The sequence below is a fragment of the Nyctereutes procyonoides genome, unplaced genomic scaffold (genome assembly GCF_905146905.1).
Source record: "Nyctereutes procyonoides isolate TBG_1078 unplaced genomic scaffold, NYPRO_anot_genome, whole genome shotgun sequence".
NCBI lineage: Eukaryota > Metazoa > Chordata > Mammalia > Carnivora > Canidae > Nyctereutes > Nyctereutes procyonoides.
Window position 1 is genome coordinate 20,589,973 of NW_026575051.1, and position 24,231 is coordinate 20,614,203.

The following is a 24,231-nucleotide window of genomic DNA, read 5'->3' on the forward strand; positions in this document are numbered from 1 at the left end:
TCCCCCATTTGTGCACGCTCTCTTTCTCTGTCTCAAATAAAATCTTCAACACAGAAATGAGGCAACTGTATGCTTATAAGGTCCTATATGCTTCTAAGGACCCTATGCCCAGATTGTGCCCTGAAATGGCAAAAGCCATTTTAGAAATGAATCTATATGATGTATATATGTGTGTGTGTCTATATATATATATATACAGATACACACACACACACACACACAATACCTCTATCTCTAGAATAGACAAGAAATGAGTCAAAATTGCCTTGAGGAAGAGACTGGGAATCAAATTTTGTATTATGTGTATTTGTTATCCTTCAAATAGAAAGGAAAATTATGAACTTTGGAAAATACTTGTTTATCACACAGTTCTTTCCAGATTTTATGTCTAGGCTCACATTTTATTGTCAAGTACTTTAGCAAAGAAGAAGTGGCATCCAAGTATGGTTGGCCCACCACGGCCAGGTTAATTACACAAGGACTTTTCTGAGCTAACATTTCTCAAGCACCTATGAGGAACTTGGCACGGAGTTGGGCATGGTAAAACTGTAAAAACAAAGGTAAATGAGACAAAATCTAAGCCTTCATGGAAGAGGAAGGCAGTAAGGAAGAGTGAGAAGAAGAGCAGGAGGCCATTTGGCACCATGGGGATTTTTCTTCCTGCAGCCATTTAGTCGTGCTCTTTGTCTTAGATGGAATCGGGTCATATTCTTGTCTTGACAAGTCTTAGAAATCAACCAGAAAACACAGAGTTCAGGAATGAATACCACATGTTTAATACTAGACAAAGCATTAAATACCTCAGTGGTAGAATCTTCATCTTTCTACACCTCAGAAGCTCTTTTACACTTTATCCCTGTTGCTTCAGCTTCACCTTTCCAGAAGGCAGAGGCGAGATCTAGGGAAGTGGGTTTTTCACATCTCTGCTGTTTGATAGGATTTAAGGACAATGGAACAGATCATGCAGCGGAGGTGCCAAGCACCAAATAACGTGGGGGGAGAAAAAAGCAGAGCACATTTCCCACCACAAAGCAGACAAGTTTCCGTACCTCACTAAGGATGGGAGAACCGGAATGGAGGACGACCCCAATTACTTGTATGAGGAAGGAACTCTTGCCTTCTGCTTATCGCCATGATTCCGATTTACCTGTGGTTATGTTTTGAAAACTCTTTCCCAAAGAAATTCTTTCAGCCATTTCCTAAAACAGTTCTTTTTGAATAGTTGTAAAAAATCTGGGTCGTCTTTTTTTTTTCTTCCAGTTTTATTGATATAATTAACATATAACATTGTAGAAGTTTAAGATGTACAACATAATGACCCGATATATGTATATACTACCAAATTTTTACCACAATAAGTTAATACCCATCGCTTCACCCTAGTTACAATTTTTCCCCTTGTCATAAGAACATTTAAGACCTACTCTCTTAGCAACTTTCAAATATACAATACAATATTGTTAACCAGAGTCATCATGTTGTACATTACATCTCCAGGACTTAATTTATCTTAAAACTGGAAGTTTGTAGCTTTTGTTCACCTTCACCAAATTCTCTCCCCACCCCACCCCACCCCCCACATCTGGCAACCACCAATCTGATCTGTTTCTATGAATTTGGGTTTCTTAAGATTCCATATGTAAGTGAGATCACACAGTATTTGTCTTTTTCTGTCTGACTCATCTCACTTAGCATAACGCCCTCAAGGTCCATCCATGTTGTCGCAAATGGTAGGATTTCCTCGCTTTTGTGTGGCTAAATAATAGTCCATTGTATATGTATATATGTATATACACACACACACACCCCATATTTTCTTTATCCATTTATCAATATCTGTTGATGGACACTTAGGTAGTTTCCATACTTTGGCTATTGTGAATGATGCTGCAATGAACATGGGAGTGCAGGTAGTCCTATTTTTAATTTTCTAAGGAACCTCTATACTATTTTCCATAGTGTCTGCACTAAATTACATTTCTGCTAATAGTGTACAAGGATTTAGATTTGGATCATCTTAAAGGACAGAGGTTTAGAAGCATTTCATTGTTGTAGTGATCCAAACCCATGCCCCTCATTTCTTCATCAAAATCCCACTTGCTGCTCTTGCCTGTCAATGAATATTGATGGTGGGGATGGGAGGTATAGGTAAAGAGAAAGGGGTCTTCCTGAGGTGAATGGCATGTGGTGGAAGGGTAGCAGCTGCTAAAATCCACATGCACCTTCTCTTCATAAAGATCGCCCCCTGGATTTGGCCATAATGGACGATAGCTACTTTCAGCTGCAGGTGGTTCCACTGGAATCTGCTCGGTAAAGGGTTCTGAAGAGTTCTGGGAAGGGGGGAAGTCATAAGGCCAGCTGGTCAGAGGAAAAGGATAATTGGGACAACAGTTGTCATTAAGAGAATTTCTCCCCAAAGCAGTGTTTTTATTCCACGTTTGCCGATCATCGTAGTCAGAGAAGACTCCAGAAACAGGATGAAGCAGGTCCCCACTATTATAGATCCAACTACTGGACAGTTTGCATTTCTCATAGAGCTTAGTGGGGCCCAGGGTGGAAGTGGGGTCTGCCAAATCAGTGGTTCCCCCCAAACAATAAGTCTTGGAGAAGAATAAGCAATCATTCAGTGACTTCTGCTGGGGAGGCTTAGCTATTAAACGTCCACTGTAACTACCAGGCAATTGGACGCCTTCCTGGAAAGACCAAGTTAAAGGTAAACTTCCCCAACTTTGAGTTTCACCTGAAAGAGACTAGAAAGGAAAGCGAAAAGCTCACATTAATAAGTTAAGCAAATTGACACAACTACCACAGGCACCCAGAGTGACTCTGTACAAATAAGCACGCCGTCCGATTTTCCTCATTCCTTACATACTTGAAGCACAAGTGCATGGGGCAGTTTTTACCACAAGCACTGAGAGAAGCAAAGTTTGCCTCCATTTCCACTCTAAAACCTATTGACCAGTAAGAGCTGAATTACCCTTACTTCTTTGGCTCTGAGCAGAGTGAGTGGGCTTAAAATGTTTCATCCTCAAACACAAATCTAGTATTGTAACTGCCTTTGTGAGAAACTTGTAAGAGACTAAGAAAATCAAACTACAGCTTCAAAGGTTTGTATCACACTCGGTATAACTCTCAGGGGATCTCTCACACACTCTTTCTCGCTAGCTCACTCAATTTCTCTCATACACACATGTGTGTCATTCCTTCCTTGACTTTCTATTTTTTAGTGCTCTTTGCAATCCGAGAGCCTAGGCTTGTTGTTGTTTTTTTTTTCAAGAGATTCTTCTCTGTGTTCATGGGGATTCTATTGAATCATAGATAGGAGGACCTCTAGAATATGAAGTAGTAAGTTTGTTTCTATAAATAAAGTGTACTACTTTCCAGTTAATCATAGGAAAAGAAGCTGGTTGAAAATTAAGTTATCTGCTTACTTATGTAACTAGAGGGTGGAGGTAGAGAGATGATGACCAGGTGGAGTGAGTGGGAGGATATGCCCTTCAATTTGTCCCATGACTGGGAGAAGGGATGAAGAACCAGTCATTTGGGTTTCAGGGACTCACGTTTCCCTATAACTGACCCAAATGACAAATTTTTTTTTCTCTGTAAGACACAGTTAGAACCCCTAGGGAAGGACTGGCTCCATCTCTCTTCTCATGAAAAGAAATGTGGAGCACTGAGCAGTAGTAAAATATAAGAATTAGTATCACTGTCAAGCAGACAAACCCACAAACCTATAGTATGATGCCCATAAAGCCATAGATTTCAAATCACAGTTTGGCTTCCCAACCCCCAACCCTCCAGATGGCCAATATTTTCAGAAACATCCTGGTTATTTCATCTTGATAGAGTGTGCTCATCTATTTAGGGGAAGAATGGAAATTTTGGAAAAAAAATTTAAAACATAGGCTAATATTTTGTGGTTCATTTCTGAACCAAAACAAAGTGCCAAATATAGGTTAAGAACTAATCCCAATCTCTCCTTATAATTCTAGTAGGGAAGATGATTCTAAAGTTATATGGAATTTAAGAGCATTTGAGAGCATACTACAAAGATGGTAGAAATTAAGAGGAAAACTCCAGATTCCATTTCTTTTCTCTGGTGGATGCTGCCTTGTAGCTGAGCCAGAAGGTATCATTTTGACTTCATTCGTAGGTAGGAAGGGACCAGGGATATGTATGCCCCCACCATAGGGGCAGTGAGTTGCCGTATGTTTTGAACACACACAGGTAACAGGTTACCTTTGTCTCTGGGCTCCCCTTCAGCTTTAAGGAGACAGAGGAAGATGCTGTGTGTGCTTTCTTCATTGTTCTTCTTGCCTCGGCTTCCAATTTAGTTTCTGGTTTTGGATGATCGTGCTCTCCTTTTGACTTACAGGAGACAAGGAGGTAAAATAAATAGCAAGATTGTACTTCATAGTATGTAAAGTTTTTCCCTGGGCCCTGCCATCTGACTATAGGTGTTGCTGCTGTTGGTGACTGTCACAAGACTACATAAATGTCTCGGGTCCATTATGTGCTTTCCTGCCTGCCTTTGTTCATGGCTCCCCTCGACCACCTGGCAAAGCCATATTCACAATAACAAGGGACACTTATGAAGTGCTTCCCATGGAATATGGAAGGGGCTGCATCAAACACATGACCTCACTGAATCTTCAGCACAGCCACCAGTAGTGCCACCATTACTGCTCCCAGCTTACAGAGCAGGAAATCGAAGCATGGAGAGACTCCGTCAGCCAGGCAACCTCCTTCCCCTGCCCCCGGAGCCCACAATTCAAAGCATATTGGAGCTGGCCAAGCTGAGAGCCAGCTCTAGGACATTCAGGAATTCTGTGAGCTGCCTGGTAACTGGAAATGAGCCATAGTAGGAACTGTCATCAACACAGATGCTGGCCCACCCTGGGAATCAGGACATTTTCTTCTTGTATGGCTGGTAGACCAGCATGCCAGCGATCTAGGTAGGCCCAGGCAGGCTGACATCAGAGATCACCCTTTATCGTGTTTATACCACCACCTCCTTATGCACTTCTTAATATTCACATTTTATGTTAAACTGGGACTTAGGGGAGTAAAGTAACATGTTTAGGTTTACAGAGTTGATGAAGGCCAGAGCTGGTATTCAACCTCAGGTTTGAGGAAGCTGACCATAGGCCGCAGCGCTGTGCTAGCCTGAGTGTGATCAGATTAGGGACAGCTGCCTCCCACAAGGAGCCCGAGGCAGAGCCAGCCAGCTCCTCTCCTGGGACTCCAGTACCCTGTGCCTCTGTTCAAGGGTGGGTACAGACATGTGCTTGCCCAGGGTTGGTGCAGGCTCTGATTCACCTGTCCAAATCCTGGATGAAACTTCCCCTGTGCTCTGTACACATTTCTTGAATTAAAGAGAAGTGGCATCTCATAACTCTAACTCAAATCCAACCTGGAAGAATATGAAGCGTCCATCGTGCCTCCAGAAGTTGGTGACCGGGAAGCCCCCATGGCCTCGGCAAGGAATCAGCTTCAGAGGCCCATCACAATTAGGACAGCGTTTCCCTGAAAGAAAGCACAGGAAGGTGATCATGCCAGCTGACTCCTGAGTCTGTGCAGCCCTGGCACTTTGAGCTTGCCTCCAGCATGGCAGAGAATATACCTGGGCACAGCTTTATGGGCTTCCTTCCACTGGGCATTGCCTCTGACTCTGGGAGGCTTGGACATTTAAGTGTCTCAGACCAGTCTCACACAGGGGTAGAGGAAGTGGTTTCTTTCGGAGTAGGATATTTCACAGGTCAAGGGAGAGCTCTTCTGAGCAGAAAATCCCTCCCTACTTATTCATTGATACTTGAGATTCTTTGCAGAGAAGAGGACAGAATTCTTTTCCTTCACAATAAGAATTAAGGGGCAAGGAGCAAAGTCACTTGAGAAAAAGAGCACAGATCCTAAATTTTCATTCAAGTGTAAATAACTGATACCAGATGCTTTCCCCGAGAGCAAGTTTTAAAGACATATTACAAGGGAAGAACATGAAGTAACCTGAGGTCTAAAATGGGCAAGGCACAGGGAGTGCTGAATGTATCGGTTTCACAATCCAATGAACGTGATAAAGAGAAACAAAATGAACATGATTATGGCATGGACCTAAATGGCGTGGAATGGGGTTGAATCTCAAACTTTGTCCCACGGCTCCCACTCCAGATCAAAGCCTTCACTGAGCTCATGGGAGGGATCCATTCCCCAATATGTCAAGTGGCAAGTGTGATCAACAGCTTTCTCCTAGACTCTATGTGGGTACAGTGATGAACTAATGTGAGTCCCCTAAGTGACACACCTGCTTTTGAACGGAAGCTTTGAGTCAGATGCCTTCACCCAAGGGAGCAGTTTTATTGGTGGGTGCCCTGGGCATGGTAGATCCACAGGGAAGATCCTGGGGGGTAAGGAGGCTTGTTGGCTCTATATAAGGTGTTCTGAATAAAAACAGCCTTGGTCTCTACCACACTCCACACCCCTCAGGATGTGCTGGGATGAAGCAACCTTTGGGGAGGAGCCTCTAAGTGCAGCCAGCTTCCTCACTGTACCAGCAACCCTACTCACTCTGCTGCTTCTGCCGGGCTTTGTCACAGATGGCAGGTCTCAGGTAAATCTTGCGGCCCTCCTCAGCGGAGCAGTCGCGGCTGCACACCACCACACCCAGGCAGGACTTCTTGAGGATGCGGGAGTTGTGGTTGTTGGTGTTGCGCATGGCCCAGCTGCTCAGATGCCGTTGTGCATTCCTGTCGTCAGAGCTGTAGATGTGCTTCTCATAAGAATCTGGCCATTCCTGGAACCAGTCTGTCTTTTTGACATTCTAAGAGAAACACAAAGAATCATGCTATATTGGAAGCGAGAAAACACAACTGTTCATAGATGTGAGGCTGTTTGGGCACCCAAGAGCCGTTGAGACCTTTGGCAAAGACCATCCAGGGTTTCATTCAGACAATGGGATCTGAGCATGGTGCAGCAGCAGCAACGGGACTGCTATGTCTAGGAAACATTTGCTCCCCAGACCAAAATGAGTTGTAATTCAGTGCCCCTGCATCCCCTGAGTTCTACCCCATTGATATTTCTCTAGCCATTGATGGTAAGACTTATTGACCCTTTCTCACTAAGAATTTTTGAGGGTGAAGTAATATTATTACGCTCTTACACAATCACAGTGGAAAACATTGTGGCGGGGTAGTGAGATAATGTCTCATACCACACTGTAGTTACCTTATTGGGAATGCAAAGAGGGTTTATGTGGTCACCAGAGATAAGCAGTGGGAAAACTGGAGAGCCCAGGCTTGGGAAGGTTCTGACAGCCGCCTTCTCCCCTGGGGAGATTTTCTTCCTTTTTCTCTACTTCTAGATCCATGGGCCTCCAACAAGGCACAGGAGTAGGGAAGAGTTTACTTTGGCTATGCACTAGCCCAGCACTGGCACTATATTCCCCATGTGTGAACATCTAAGATCTCCTTAAAAAGATCAGGGACACAGTACATTCAATCCTTCTGGCAATCGTTGGGCTTTCTGTACTTCTGTTTCTTCATCGGTAGAAAAGGGATTATGAGACCTGCCTACCGCAAGTGTGGTTTGGAGAATATGCTAATATATAAAAAACCCTCAACACAGCACCTAGCATAGGATAAGCTCTAAATAAGTTAGTAACTGATGTTGAGGCACACATTCCTTGGGTCCTTTGGTGTATAGATACTGCACTTGACAGATCCTACCTAATTCTCAAGAATGACAATCATTAAGCAGTCTCTGTGCTCAAACTTAGGTTGTGTCCATCCTCATAGCCTCCAGAGGCCTGGCATGATAGAAGAACATATTTTATCAAGAAGATTCTAGAAGGTCAGAGAGAAGATTCTGTAAGGTCCAGAAGGAGATTCAGGATGTGCCTCTCTTTTGATTCCACAACAAGAAAGCAAAGCATAGAATATGAGAAAAAAATGACATTTTAGAAGGAAAAGAGAAAAAACATCAACTTCAGGATGGAAGGGCAGCATGGGGAAGCTGGTGTTTATTGAGTTAGATTTCAAGTTTAGAATGTGCCAAAGAACTTTGTAACTTGAAACTCTGGCAAATGACTATCTCCGAAGCCTCATTTTGCTCTTTTCCAAAATGGACATAGTGATAAAGTATTCTTCAAAAAAGTACTGTGAAGAGCAGATGTGTTAAAACCGTAAATCTGATATAATGATAGTTGCCATTTGAATGGAATGTCACAGGAACTCAGTGAATCTGAGGAAACAAATGAAAGTTTTCATGTACATGGAGAGGTAGTGTTAGTAAACAATTAAGAGCTGGTCTGCAATCTAGGGCCCATAGGTCAAATCCAGCCCACTGCCTTGTTTTATACATAAATGAAATTTTATTAGAACACAGCCACGCTCATTCATTAGTGTGGTCTATACATACTTTACACTACCATGGCAGTCTAGTAGTTGTAGCAGACTGCAAGGCCCACAAAACCTAAAATTTTGACTGGCCCTTTACAGAAAGTTTCCTGACTCCTGGTTAAGAGCAAGGCCTGTGGGATACCTAAGTGGCTCAGCAGTTAAGCGTCTGCCTTTGGCTCAGAGTGTGATCCTGGGGTCTGGGGATTGAATCCCGCATCGGGTCCCTGTGAGGAGACTGCTTCTATCTCTGCCTCTCTCTGTGTGTCTCATGAATAAATAAATAAAATCTTAAAAAAAAAAAAAAACAAGGCCTGTGAGGTAAGTCTTTTTTTTTTTTTTTAAGATTTTATTTATTTATTCATGACAGAGAGAGAGAGGCAGAGACACAGGCAGAGGGAGAAGCAGGCTCCATGCAGGGAGCCCGACGTGGGACTCGATCCTGGGTCTCCAGGATCACACCCTGGGCTGAAGGCAAGGCTAAACTGCTAGGCCACCCGGGCTGCCCTGTGAGGTAAGTCTTAACAAAGTTCCTTGCCCTCTGTGTGCCTCCACTTCCTGCTCTCCTGGGCATGTTAGGAAGACTGAACGAGTTAACATACACAGAGCATTTAAGACAGCTCCTGGAGCACCAGATCCAGGGCCGCAAGCAGCCAATGTGGTGGTTAGAGTCACTGGCTTTCAGGAGGGAGAAGACCCGTGGAGAGGTCACTGCATGCTTTAAACCTTGCCAAGCCAAACACAAGATGGGAGTCCAAGCCCCAAATGAGCAAAAACTTTATTATTGGTGCAACTTATTCCACGACTTTCTTTCTCAGAGCAACGGTGCAAGCAAACCCTTCCTGTGCTGGACTGTGAGAAAGGGAAGCTGCCCAGGGGGACAGAGGAAGGAGTGTGGCGTCTGGTAAAGTCCCCTCTGGCCCATCAGGCAGCCACAGCAGAGCTTCTGGGACACAGGCATGACCAGGCCAAGATGCTGAAAGGACTGTCTGTTTTTTCCAGGTCTTTCCCCTCTCTGTCTCAATTCCCTGGTAATTCTGAGCTGAGGAAGATTCACCTCAGGCAGCCCCTTCCTGCTTCCTCCACTGGCCTTCTCTTCTCTTCCTTCTGACCTCAGGCTCTAAACAATGTTCTCTTGTTTTCTGTGGTCACAGAAATGCCATAGAAAGCATAATATTTTATCTACTGAAATAAGAAGAATGCAGGCTGAAACACTAAAATATGGACGTTTGACTATAAAAATCTACGGGTGCATTTAAATTATTCAAACACAAAGCCCAGCTGTCAGGGTAGCACAGACAAGGGCAACGCAGACTAAAGAAAAGCAGAGATTTTCATTTTCAAAGGTAAGTGGCCCCTGCAGGCTGGTCAGAGCCTGAAATCCCATGAACCAGGAGGAGGGGAAGGTATATGTGTCTCAGGTGTTCAGAGGAAGAAATGATCTCCACCGTCTTTGTTTCCCCGTTTTCTCTTAGTTTAATGTATATTTTGATCTTCTTTTTTTATAATGAAAAAATTTATATTTAGATTCATAGCCAGCTGGACTCAGTTTAGATGATCCCAATTTTGTTGGCAACATCCAAAGCATCATAGTCAGGAGCCAGTCAAACATATGCTTTCTTCTCTCCATCAGGCCTGATCAAGGCATTGACCTTGGCCACATCAATGTCATACAGCTTCTTCACTGCCTGTTTGATCTGCTGCTTATTGGCCTTGACATCCACAATGAACATAGCAGTGTTGTTGTCTTCTATTTTCTTCACGGCTGACTCAGTAGTCAGGGAGGACTTGATCAAATTTGTTTCTCCTGGGGGCGCTCTTTCGAGGATATTTGGGCTGCCTTCCAAGACGCAGAGTCTTGGGTCATCAGAACGTAGGTGATGTGCGGATCTTCTTTTTTTCTTTTTTTTTTTTTTTTTTTTTTGTGACTGTGCACGCCTTTCAGCACAGCTTTCTTAGCTTTCAAAGCCTTTGCTTTGGCTTCAACTTTGGGAGGGGCAGGGGCTTCCTTCTTTGCTTCAGTGCCATCTTCGTGAAAGGACTTGATCTTCCTCTTTGGCTTGTGGATTATTTACAAACATGTTGTTTCGTTTCCATGTATTTGCAGATCTAATAGCCTTTTGCTATTAATTTCTAGTTTGGTTCCACTGTAGTTGGAGAACGCTGTGTGTTTTCAATTATTTTAACATTGTTGAGGTTTGTTTTAGGGCTTACAGTATTTTCTATCCTTTTAAAAAGAATATTGTATTTATTTACTTTTAAGTAGGCTCCACTCCCAATGTGGGACTTGAATTTATAACCCTGAGATTAAGAGTCACATTCTCAACCTACTAAGCCAGCCAGGTGCCCCAGGGCTTATCGTATTTTCTATATTTGACGATCTTTTAAAAGTTTTTAAAGTTTGTTTTTAGTAGCCTCTATACCCAGTGTGGGGCTTGAACCTGCAATCCCCAGATCAAGAGTCACATACTTTTCTGACTGAGCCCGCCAGGTACTAGTACATTTGTCCATCTTTTAAACTTTTTTTCTTTTTTTCCCCCAGCAGCCTCTCCACTGGCAGCCTACTTTGCCAGTCCCATCAGTAACATACTGATAATTCTGACAACATATTGACTTGAGAAAATCACTAGGAGTAAATATGTTCATATCAAGCCCTTCCCTATGCTCAATTTTTAGACTTGGATGCTTAAGGGAATCTTTTACATTTTTTGACATTGAAATTAAAACATAACCAAATTCCTATAATGCAAAGGAACACAGGTTTCAAATGACTGATAGGGATTTCTGAAAGCCTTGTAAATTTGAGGCTCCAGAAAGGTAAAATTTAAAAAGAAAGAACAATCATTTCTTAATCTTGTTTAGCAGATCTCCATAAAATATTTTCTTCTTTTCTGATCTTGTGTTTAATTTCTAACTTTTCATGAGTAACTCTTTGTTTTTCCTCTCGGTTAAGACGTTTATAATTTAAAGGGAATATTCTTAAGGCCTCCAACATGTAAATCTAATGAATTTATATTTTATAATCTCTTTGGGTAACATCACTGGCAGTTTAATCAAACATTTCTCTGACTTCTGTAATCTTTTTTTACTAAGAGACGCAATCTTCTAGCTCACTTAAAATCTTTGCAACTCCATGGAATCCTAGAGCACCCATTCCTCCTTATTCTGCTTTGCCTAACTACTTAGAGCTCCAATAGGGTCCCTTAAGAATTAAATATAAATAATTATTATATAAAACTAATAAAATGAAAATGAAAATTTTGAAATAAGCTATCAAAAACAACTACCTCACCATGTTATTATATTAAAATTGATTTCACATAGACTATAATCCACTTTCATATAAAGCAATTATCTGCAGGTTTTCTTTAGTGCTATGAATAGCTTAATTCTTCATAAATAAATGTTACCAAATAAAACAGGGAAAGCAAATAGAAACACATTTAAGCAAATCAGATAGAGGGGAAAAATGTAACTTATGGAACACAGAAAAAACAATTCAACCAGAATTTTGGTTTCTATAGAAATTTTCAGGAACTTATCTCTTTTGGGCCAACTGGAAACCAAACTCCAAGTGTTATCAAAGGAAAAAATTTAACTCAACAAAATGCTTGTAACTCAAGAATGACTCCTTAGGCTAATGCTGCAATTTATGGCCTTTGTTGAAGGGTCAAAATTCAAAACAAAAATGTCCTTATTTGCTCAGACCACACTAAGGTGGGCTGGAGTACTCCAGTTTTCAAACTCTCCATCACTTGCCTCTCTCTGCTCTTCTTCCTTCCCTTTTTCACTCTACCCAGCTAGGCAAGGGAACTTCCAGCAGGCACCCAGAAGCATTTCTCCTACTATAGAAGCAGTAAGGTCCCCATCCCCATCACATCGGGAGCTTACTTATAGAGTGGCAGAGTAATTCTGGCTCCAGTAGTGGGGATTCAATGGCCAAGGGAGCCCAATATAGGTGGAGCTGTCCAGAAAAGTTGAAATGAACTTGAAATCAAGGGGAATGTCAGCAAGGAGGACATAGCCATGAGCTCACCTATCTGACTAACAGCAATATGACCTAATCATGCAGGCAAATGATAATTGACAAGAAACTGAAAATCTGGTTTACCTGTTAATTCTTTAGCACCAAGACACATCTGATTACTCTTACTGGCTCATTGTAATTACATTTAGCCACATGAACTCACTGAAAGAGCTCAGATTTCCCTTCCCTTAAAAGTTTAAGGCAAATGCAACCTTGCCGGCTAAAATCATGGTCCAGGAATTAACTAATTGGAGACATGGCTTCTTCTTTGTGGTTGACTCACCAGGTTTTAGATTGGCCTGTATTTATGTTTAGACTATGTATATTTTTAGATCTTTTCTCTATGAAGACTGTCCTCAAACCTTGGGATTTTGTGAGTTAAATTCTGTTTTTTTTGGAAGTAAGCTCTATGCCGAATATGGGGCTTGAACTTTTATGATCCTGAGATCAAGAGTTACATGCTCTACCGATTAAGCCAGCCAGCAGCCAGGCACCTCTGTACACAGGTTTAATCTGAAAACTACTCATGCTTAGGAACAAAATCAGGGTTTCTCTGCTGTTGTGCTATTGGAACACCCTGTACTTGTACTCAGAGAAAACTGGCTGGTGTCAGGAACAGAGCAGGTGCTCTCACCACACTGCTAAAGTGAGTATTAGGAAAAAAAAAAGAAGGGATTCTGCTCCCAATTTTGACCAAGAAAAACAAAGAAAACACTTTCTTAGGTATTCAAGGCTGTCAAGAGTTACAGTCAATATTCATGAGATTGTGACCCTTTTCAGGAACTCATAATAAACATTTTTAATGTAGGTAAGGCTAAACCAACATCAGACATTTGCCGCTTGGACCAAGTGAATCCTAAAGCAATTATATTTGAACCTTTAAAATGAAAATGTAATTTAAGGGAAATAAAATGGGAAAGCAAAACTGGTGTACCACATTAGCCTGGAATAGAGATTTTTACCAATGATGGGTTTGAGTGAATTGAGTACCTGTAGTAGTTCAGGGCAGGCTCCCTTGGGGCTGGATTATGGAGAAATGGTGTCAAAATAAACACAAGTTAAAGGAGTGACCAGAAGCAAGTGAAATGAAGATTTATAAATATATAACACACAGCTGAAAGGAGGACAAAGCACTCATGCAATAAATATAGGGGAGCGATGAATTAGCGAGGGCAAGTGGACTTTGAGCCCTAGATCTGATCATGATGTTGTCCAGGCCCAAAAGCCTAAGGGCTGCCCACTTCCTAGAAAAACAACTGAATCTTCTTATGATAGTTTGTTTCCAAACTATGTTTCCAGCCAGTAGCCTACCCAGTCTCTTTGGTGAATGCCTGTGCACAAGCTCCCTCAAATGTAGAAGCTTAATAGACTCTGGTGCTCTGCTCTGCCTTGATGGTCTTGTTTGCTTCCTTCCCCTGCCTTAATCCTTTTACATTTTACAATGCACTTCTCCAGAGAAAGCCCTTTGCAAGAATCTCTGCTCTGCTTCCCATGTCCAAGACATGCTGAATTACATACTTCCTCTTTCAAGTACCTCCAGCATTTTTCTGCATGACATATGTTCTCTGTTCAGGCATGGATCTTGTTCCATTTGCCCAGAAGACCATGAGCCCTTCTAAGAAAGTTAACATAGCTTAATGGCCCCTGTATCCCCAGAGCCTGCTGTAGTGTCTGGCACATTCTAGTTACTCAGAAATGTTTGTTGTCCTTTTAAAAAAAAATTATTTTAGAGAGAGAGGGAGGGAGGGAGAGAGAGAGAACACACAAGTAGGGGAGTAGCAGAGGAGAGGGAGAGAGAAAATCCCAAAGCATGCTCCATGCTCGGCATGGAGAGGGGCTCGAGCTCACAACCCCAAGATCATGACTGGAGCCAACATCAAGAGTTGGACACTTAACCGACTGAGCCACCCAGGTACCCCATGAAACATTTGATGAAGACATCAGCGTTCACTGTTGCCAAAAATTAACCCATAAAGCTTGACATGTCTGAGGTGTATAAGGGGATGTGGAATTTCAGGGAATGGAACAAGTCACTAGCATTCAGGTGATCATCTTGAAACTTGAAGCATGTGAGTGGATGAGCAGGAAAGAATTTGGCCTATAAGTTGCAGGAATGTGCCTACACATTGCAGAAATAATCATCCTGGCAAGAACATAAAATTATGTAAAACAAACTCTTAGTTCCTTGTATGAAATTTACAACAATAACAAGTGATTGCATTTGATCCTTTAAACCACATTTTTTTTGGTGCCCAAACAGGTGGTCTGAGGAACATTAATCACCTGAGGGGCTCCATCCACAAAGAAGGCTCCAGGGTCAAAAACCAGTCAGGGCCACAGTGCCTAACACAGCTTCCTCCTGGGAGCACCGCCAATACTGATGGGAGTCTCTAAATCTGCAGCAAAGAAGTCTGTTTAACTTTGTTGAACCTAGTATTTCTGTTTTTCTTCCTTACAATACCCACAAAAATACCTTGTCATTTGCACTCTACAGAACGTACTTTGGGAAACACTATTCCAAACAGCTTGTATAAGGAATTACTGGTTTCCTTTTACTGAGGTGGTATCTGAGACTTAAGATCATTTTATGTAAAGTCACACAATTCTAAGTAGTGGAGCCATTCACTAATGAATTCCATGTTTGTCAATTGCTGTTAATACACCCCAGGTATTGTGTTAGCACTGGGCTGACAGTTCTAGAAAGCAGGCTGCCTTCCTAATCTCAGGTCACAGAATCCTAGACGGGTGAGTGCAACCAACTCATTTACAGAAGAAGAGAGTCTCAGTAAAGGTAAACACCTCCCTAAGGCTTTACAGATTAAAGAGGCAAAACTGGAATTCCAAGACAGGGCTTTGTCTCCATACCCTGGCTTCCACAGTGCAACCGCTCAGCCTCAATATACTCACAACCACATCTATTCACAAAATATACAACCTAATCTTGGAAATCTTTTCAAGACCTTTTTATTTTTCACCTCAACTGGTTCTTTTTTTTTTTTTTAAGATTTTATTTATTTATTCATGAGACAAAGAGAGAGGCAGAGACATAGGCAGAGGGAGAAGCAGGCTCCCTGCAAGGGGCCCGATGTGGGACTCAATCCTGGACCCCGGGGATCACATCCTGAGATGAAATCTGAGCCACCCAGGCGTCCTTCAACGGGTTCTTGCTATGAGTCCAGAGCCAGCATAAACCCAGATCAGGATGGTGTTGTCTTTACTTAGAAAATATTAAGGGGGCAGCCTGGCTAGCTCAGCGGTTTAGCACCGCCTTCAGCCCAGGGCATGATCCTGGAAAGCTGGGATCGAGTCCCACGTCAGGCTCCCTGCATGGAGCCTTCTCTCTCTGCCTGTGTCTCTGCCTCTCTCTCTCTCTCTCTCTCTCTCTTTCTCTCTGCGTCTCTCATGAATAAATAAATAAAATCTTAAAAAAAAAAAAGAAAATATTAAGGGACACTGACTTTTTTTTTTTTTTTAATTTGAGAGAGAGTACGCATAAGCAGGCAGAGTGGAGCAGACAGAGAATCTTAAGCAGGCTCCACACCCAGTGCAGTCCAACGCGGGGCTTGATCTCACAGCTGAGATCACGACCCCAGCCCAAACCAAGAGTTGGAGACTTCACTGACGGGGCCACCCAAGAGCCCAAGGGACGCTGAACTTCTAATCATTTTCTTGGCATATTTACAAGGGCACTTGTTGAAGAGTTATTTCCTGGGACACCTGGGTGGCTCAGTGGTTGAGCGTTTGCCTTCTGCTTTGGGCACAATCCCGGAATCTGGGATCGAGTTCCATATCGGGCTCCTCGCAGGGATCCTGCTTCTTCCTCTGCTATGTCTCTGCCTCTCTCTGTGTCTCTCATGAATAAATATATAAAATTTTTTAAAAAAGTTATTTCCCTGAGAAATCAAACTTTTTGATTAACTATAAATGATACATTTTCAAAATTTCATTGTGTATTTTTGTTGTAAATTTCCGAATTTAGTGTCTTGGGTAGCTGCGAATACTTTTGTTCTTGGAAATTCTCATTGGAAAATGAACTTTTATAAACTCTGAGAAGTGGTGATTCCTTTCTTTTATCTCCAGATCTGAAGAATGATATGGATCCTCTGTCCCAGGAAAAAAATGCAAGTTAGTCACAGTGTTACCCACCATTTCAAAGAGTTCTCATACCCCAATAAAACCCTTGCTCTGGGATGCAACATTGCATTGTGAATCTTCCACATACCTGCTTACTTCTACCTTTGATGTTTAGGAGACCCAGCTGCTACTTGGGAGCTGCAATCATGAAATTAGGAATAGGCAGCAATATAGGTCCCTGAGCCAGGTATAACTAAAATGTACCTTAAAGTTTCCCCTAAAACAGCTACAACAATCACAAACCAATTAAGAGCAACTATAAAGGGGTGCCTGAATGGCTCAGGCAGATGGTTAAGTATCTGCCTTCCTACTCAGTGGGGAATCTGCTTCTCCTTCTCCTTCTGCCACTCCCCACTGCTCGTGCTCTCTCTCTCTCAAATAAATGAATAAAATCTTAAAAAAAAAAGGCAGCTATAAGGACAAATCCCTACAATAGATATTTCTATGATTCAGCTGTGATTTATTTAACCATCCTTAAATGAGTGAAAAGCAGTGTATACTTTGTGTCTTCTAGCTCTTCCAAGACCTACTGAGAGGTAACATAGGGGAGAATTTAAGAGAAAAACATAGAAAATCTTCATTAGACTGGAATTTGGAATGGTTATAAATTGAGGCTGTGGAATCTCATTTCTTCTGCCCTGCTTGAGTAAATCCATTTTTTTTGTTCCCCAGAATCAGGCAGACTAGCTTGACCTTTTCATTACATGTTCCTGGTGATCTCCAGTCAGCCTTCCCAATGCCCTTTCCAACAACTTCCAATGAAAACATCCTTTGAATGCCAAAAAGGGAGTCAAGGGAGGTCAGTTTTAGACAATATTTTCTACCAAATTAAGAGTTAAAAAGTCAAATGCCAAAAATGAAGTTAAAGAAAATATGAAAGTCTCTCTGTAGCTGAAAAATAGCCCATTGTGTATATACCAGGTATCACTTACAAAAGTTCTAGAAAAGCACTGTCCCATAAGAGCACTATCATTTGGATATTCCAGGTATAGATTTAATTTAAAACCATTACTATAGCAAATAAGGCTGTATGGGAATTTGTGTACCATGCAGAGTCCATCTATACACAAATACCTTATCATGAACCTTATTCCACTACCTAGCTAGAGTGGGTATGACATGAGCCAAACCAAACTTTGAAAGAGAAGGGAAGTAGCATTTTCTTTGTTTCAGTCTATAACTGTTGTGGGTTGGGTGCACGGGGGCCAGTGTCTGATTCATAAAGATATATTCAAATTCTAGGTCATGGCATCTTGTCTTAAAATTCTTCAGTTGGATACCCAGCTAAAGCTCTGAAGGAGAGAAATTTACCCAACTTGGACTCTCACCAATTTCCTTCCAGATTTTATCAAGTTAAGCCTTCATAGTCAAATGCTAAAGGCGATTCTTATAGTAAGTACATACCTGTGGCAGTTTCATATCATTAATATCCCAGCTTAACATCTCTTTGTCCTCAGAATCAAAGTCTTCAGGCTCCATGACAATCAGCTTACCCACAGGTTTCCGTCTGTTCAACTTCCAGCAGAAGTGGTGGAGAATTTTCCTTTCAAAGGCGTTTCATACAGTGGGATCAATCCACTCTTGAGCAGCTTAGACCTGGAGACTGTTTTCTGACACTAAAAAATAAGTGATAGTAATACTGACCGTTAAAGAGATAAAAATCAGTACTTGCCTGCCAGAAAAACCTGTTTCATTGACATTTTTTGCAAGCACCAACATACAAAATAAAAATACACTCTAGAAGTCATTAGAGATCTTGTTGCAATAAAGCTTGACCGTGGGGAATCAGAAGCACCAGATCATTGCTTTCACCTCAGGTTTGGGCTGCCTTTCTCACTCCTAGACCCAGGTTGGGAAAGCCTGAGTAGAGACCATTGTCACCTATAGGCAGTGGTTTCCCCCTAATACTTTGGGGCAGGAAGGAGAGGTGGCTTGCAGTTCTTTTCATGGATATACCTTTGTACACTAGCTAAAGTGTGGTTCAAGTTACGAGTGAGAAACATCACAACCAAATGTATCTATAAATGTTTTGTAAACCTAAATTGCCACAGAGATTAATTTTTATCTCCTTAGTAAATCCAGTGTGTACTTTATATCTTCAAATATTGTCAATGGATATCCTCAAATCATATTCCCTCTAAAACCTTGGCATTATTGACATTTTGGACGTGATAATATTTTGCTGTGGGAGGTTATCTTGTGCACTATAGAATGTTTAGCCTCATCCTTGGTTTCTGATCATTGAGTGCCAGTAGCAACACATCCCTTTGTTGTGACAACCAAAAATGTCTCTAGACATGGCCAAATGTCCCCTGGGTGGGGGGGCAAACTGTTTGAGAATGACTGCTTTAAATTAGTGTTTCTTGACTTTAACTCAAAGCATTTCAAAACTTCTTTCTTCAAGACTTTGTTTTTTTTTAAATTTTATTTATTATTAGAGAGAGCACAAGTAGGCAGAGTGGTGGGCAGAGGGAGAGGGAGAAGCTCCCCCACTGAGCAGGGAGCCCAATGTGGAGCTCAATCCCAGGATCCCGGGATCCTGACCTGAGCCGAAGGCAGATGCTTAACCAACTGAGCTACCAGGTGCCCCCTTTAAGACTTTCTAATAGAATCTCCCTCTTCTTTGCCCCCTCCCAAAAATTCTATCTCAATCTCATTTTACTTTGATTAAATTGTATTATGTAAGTGATAGAGATTAAAAAATGTTTGTGCAAATTGCATTTCTTCCTCTGAGAGGAATACCTCTCTGGTTTCTAATTGTAATTGGTTAAAGGAGATTTAGCCCCCCAAAAAAGGAATAGAAAAAGAAGGAAGGAAGGAGGGAAGGAAGGAAGGAAGGAAGGAAGGAAGGAAGAAGAAGAAGAAGAAAGAAGAAAGAAAGAAAGAAAGAAAGAAGAACGAAGAAGGAAAGAAATGTTCTACTCTGTGGAAAAAAACTAGTCATTTTGCAGATGAAATGTGTTTATTAGTAGAACACAAAGTGAAATATGTTTACATGTGTGACATCTCCATTTGCTTATTAAAACAAGGATGTAATGATGTGACATAAAACAACTTAATAGTAAACTTGCACTATGATTACTTTAATAGTCTCCAGCCAACGAAGTCTCATGGGCTTTCTTCCTTAGTTATTTAACTGTATATAACCCTAATACTTTTCAGTCACTGAGATATGCTGAGGGCAAGAATATGAATACAGAAATATATGACCATTATATAACAAGCTAATAAGGGTCTCTTCACCCTCCCACCACATTCACCTACAACCTAGTGGTCAAAGAACATGAAGTCCATTACCCTTGTTTCAAACACTGCCATGCAAGGTTAAATCCCCAAGAGTTTTAAGTCAAATTCTGTTTGGGAAATAAGCATTGAGTTGCTGAAGAAATGCTGCCATAAACTCACTTGAAATCAGATTTCAATTACAAGTTTATGAGACACAAAGATCGAGTGTCAACATGATGGCAGCAGTTTTATGTACTTACCTCTTTGAATGTTAACAACAGTAACTCAGACGGTCTAAAACTTGTTATAGCTAATCAGAACAGATTGATCTTTTTAAAAAAATATCTCGAATAACAAGATTCACATCTCAAAAATTCAAAAGCGTTTGAAGCGACACAGACATAATTCTGTTTTTAAATTAAGGGGAGGGGAGTAAAAATTCTTGCTGCACAGAAGTTACATTGCTCTTTTGATTTTCTCAGATATGAATTGTTGCCAAATGAACAAACGTTAATTTAATATTCCCCCTGAAAGTTAAGAACACTTGATCTTAGCCAAAAGGCTGAGAAGCGATGAAAGTTAAGAACAAAACAGGAAAAAAAAATGTTTGCAGCCCTTCGAAAAATAAACAACTAACTCAGTTTTCTTCCAGAATTAAAAAACTAATTTTGTAAAGACTTCTTCTTCTTCTTTTTTTTAAGCAACTTGCACCAAAGTATATTCAAATTTCATCATTTCTACAGAGAACCAAGTACAACAACTGAAACCCTGGAGGAATAGGGTGACAGAATATTCCTTACATTGGCCTCTCCTCAGGATTTCTGGCTTCCTTACCTTCCGACTTCTTATGGAAATGCAGACAATACAGTGTCATAAAAATCTCATCTCTGGTTCAGGTCCCAGCAGGTTCTGATCATTTTCTATGCAGAAGCTGTAGTTCCCTAATCCAGGTCAAGGTACACTATGCTAATGAGCTCTGGCAAAAGTCCAATCAAAATTTAGATGCTCTCAGCTTGGGATAGGTGAAAGAGCTTGGGATAGGCAAGAGTGATCCAGCCCAATTGGCCCCAGAATGCCAGTAATGTGATGGATATTTCAAAGTGTCACCTCTGAACTTTCTCCTCCTTTAGTTTAAGAGGGGATTTTAACTGAAATGGACATTGAAAAAAGAACCTCATGAGGAAGTACAGGTGTTTTTCTGCTCATCATTTCATAGGTTGGGCTCATAACAGACTGATTTAATAGTAGATTCTAATTCTCCTACCACTTACCCCTGCCTCTGTATGAGAGAGAACAGAGAGACAGACAGAGGTAGAGAAATTCCATGCTGATGGAACCTACTGGAATAGATATTGGATGGCCAACATTCCTAAACCAGAAATACTAAAATGCTATTTATTCTACACCTACCAATTATGCCCCCACTAATTCTGAGTGTTCCGATCTCCTCAAATAATATCATTCTCCCAAGTCAGTTCAGTCCACATGCTGTGTTCCTGGCTGTCTGCTAGGCTCTGGAGATCTAAGGGAGAATTAAAACATTGAATTTCATAGTAGAAAAGACAAACAAAGAAACTAAATAAGCCTAAGATAACTTAATGCATGGAACAGAGGCATTCTAGAAGGAATGTGGAAGGAGAAGTTATGAAGTTGAAGGGAAGCTAATCTGGGGAAACTTCTTCCACCATCGTGATGCCTGATTAGCCTTTTGAAGGACAAATGGATATTTGTTAAGACATCAAAGAATGGAAGGTGTTTCAGGTAACAGTGATATTGTGAGCAAAGAGAAAGTCATGAGAAAAGTTAGTGTCCTCAACATTAGAAGTAGGGGACTGTCAGGAAGGCCCTGACCATGGAAGACAGGATGTGGACAAAGGGATGAGCAGGCCAGAGGGCAAAATCCTCGGGAAGACTCAAAATCCTGTATTGTGTAGTTGCTAAGAGATCGTTGGTTGGCAGTGCTGAGATTTCTCACTAGTGTTTCAGTTCATGAATGAATTTCTCTTCTGCCTAGAGGTTGAGACACTGAAGAATTTTCTGGTGCTTTATCACACTAATCTTGATCTGCTCCTTGTAGTCCCTCCTTGGTCAGGGGGTTCTTTCAACATCTCCAGACACGCTGTGGCAGGACAAAGCCAAGGGCGCTGCCAACTGGCAAAAGAGAGAGCTCTACATGGTCCTGCTCCAGAAGCTCAAAGCAGAAAGCTCCAGAAGCACAAACAATGGATTTTAGGCTTGAGAGGAAATAAATTGGTAACTGGCACACCCGTCATGATTATCCATTCACTTCGGTCTCCTCTATTCTTGCCAGTTACCAATTTATTCGTAATCTTTAAAAAAAAATGTGTTCTTATCTCCTAGAGGTTCCCATTGTTCACATTTTGGTCATGTCCTTTCAGGCATTTGTTTTCCCCTACACACATCCCCGAACAAAGATATTACTTTGCATAATTATAAGAGTAAATGTACATACTATTACTTTAACTATTCATGAGTGCTAGTCCTGGGTCCCCAGCTAAGCTACTGGTTCCTTTACGGAGGAGTTGGTATCTCTCACTTCCCTTCTCCTCACACAATGATCTGCTGCAGGTCAGCTGCAACATCACATCCATCTTCATCCCACCAACCAGCCCTACTCTGACACAGGAAGAAACTGAGGAGCTCTCTCCACACTCGGATTGGGCCGTGACCTCATGTTGTAGACTGGTTAACGGCACTTCTACTTCCGCAAGGCCAGAATCCTACCTTCTTACCCAAATTCTCCTAATTGGATCTCGATCATTGTTTTTAGTGACAACAATAATCATGGCCACTTCCATTGATCGAACACTTGCTAAAGAATCCATCCTTAGAGCACTCTTATGTGGTAGATGCTATCCTTATTATACCCTCTCTTCAGCGGTGTTCATCGAGGCTTTCAGAAATAGTTACTTGCAAGCATGTAGGTGGCAGCGCTGAGGCAGAAACCAGAGCGTGCTGGCCAAGGTGCTGCATGAACTGCCCAGGGTTGTTCAGGGTCTGGAGTCTTTGTCTTTCTTCCTATGTACTCAGAGCTCCACTCTGCTTTTTTGAGTCTCTGTCTCCTTTCCGAAGACAGGAATCCTGCCCTAAAAGCCAGGTGCTCAGGGCACCCGGGTGGCTCAGTTGGTGTTCAAGTCTTCATTTTGGCTCAGTTCATGATCTCAGGGCATTGGGCTCCCTGCTCAGTGGGGAGCCTGCTTCTCCCTCTTCTTCTGCCCCTACCCCTGGCTTGCACATGCGTGAGGGCGCGCGCACACACACTTTCTCTCAAATAAACAAACAAATAAATATATATATATATATATAAATTTAAAAAGCTGGGTGCTAAGAGGCCCTATTGCTTGGTGACTGACCTCAACCACGGAAGCTTGGATTTCTCAGTATCTCTGCTCTTGTGTTCCCCATCCCTCTGGGGCCTACTTACTGAGATCATGATGAATTCACACATCATTGGGGGTGCTTTAGGCATTTTAGGAAGGATAGTTCTGTGTAGGACTCTCCCATGAACATACTGTTTCCCCAGGCCCTAAAGGCCAGGAACACATCCATGTCACAACACCAACCCTAGCTTCCTATACCTGTACTTCCAAATATTTAGAGAGGGCCAGGGAGGGATCCCTGGGTGGCACAGCAGTTTGGCGCCTGCCTTTGGCCCAGGGCGCGATCCTGGAGATCCGGGATCGAATCCCACATCGGGCTCCCGGTGCATGGAGCCTGCTTCTCCCTCTGCCTATGTCTTCTCTCTCTCTCTCTCTCTCTCTCTCTCTCTCTCTCTCTCTCTCTCTCTGTGACTATCATAAATAAATAAAAATTTAAAAAAACTATTAATAGAGAGGTCCAGGGAGAGTGCCGTTGTATGGCCTCTGCTTTAGGACAAGTATGCCAGAGGTGCTTGCCTAGATAGGCTACTACTGTTGTCTCCAGTTTATGGCCTTCAGACTTCTTGCAATACAAGATGAATGAGCTTTTCCAGCATTTACAAGTCTTATCTATCCTCCCGGTTCAATAGATGTGCCAGGCCCTAGCTTCACCCATTGTCTGGTCCCTCCACTGTGAACTAAGCCATGTATTTAACTCTTACCATATGTCAGGTACTGTTCTAAACACTTAATCCTCACAACTACCTTATGAAATAACATTATTATTAAGTTATATTAGTACAAGGCACAGAGTGGTTAAATAACTCAATCTTTATGAGGTCACGAAGGAACCAATCTCTTGGCATCCATAATCTGATCTTGGTCAAAGGAGAAATATCAGCTAGATAACAGTGATTCCCTCCATGATAGAGTAAATCTATCTGACACATCAGTCCTTTCTGGTAACAACTTCCCCCTGCCTCCTCACCTCACCATTTTTAAGGAAACTGCTATTGCCACCCCCCTCACTCCCCCTAAAAGGCTATCCATCAGAATTTTCTGTCCCTTCTAGCACTAG

General features: G+C 41.9%; 1 protein-coding gene across 1 annotated transcript; it reads right to left on the minus strand.

Moving 5' to 3' along the window:
• Positions 1-1,973: 1,973 nt before the first annotated feature.
• Positions 1,974-20,654, minus strand: GCM1 (glial cells missing transcription factor 1). The gene is made up of 6 exons (XM_055330743.1): positions 20,608-20,654; positions 17,953-18,164; positions 6,562-6,814; positions 5,414-5,526; positions 4,240-4,368; positions 1,974-2,750 (listed from the first exon to the last, which is right to left on the minus strand). The coding sequence occupies exons 2-6, from the start codon at positions 18,025-18,027 to the stop codon at positions 2,013-2,015; spliced, it is 1,308 nt and encodes a 435-aa protein (XP_055186718.1). The 5' UTR covers positions 18,028-18,164; positions 20,608-20,654; the 3' UTR covers positions 1,974-2,012.
• Between the last annotated feature and the right edge of the window lie 3,577 nt (positions 20,655-24,231).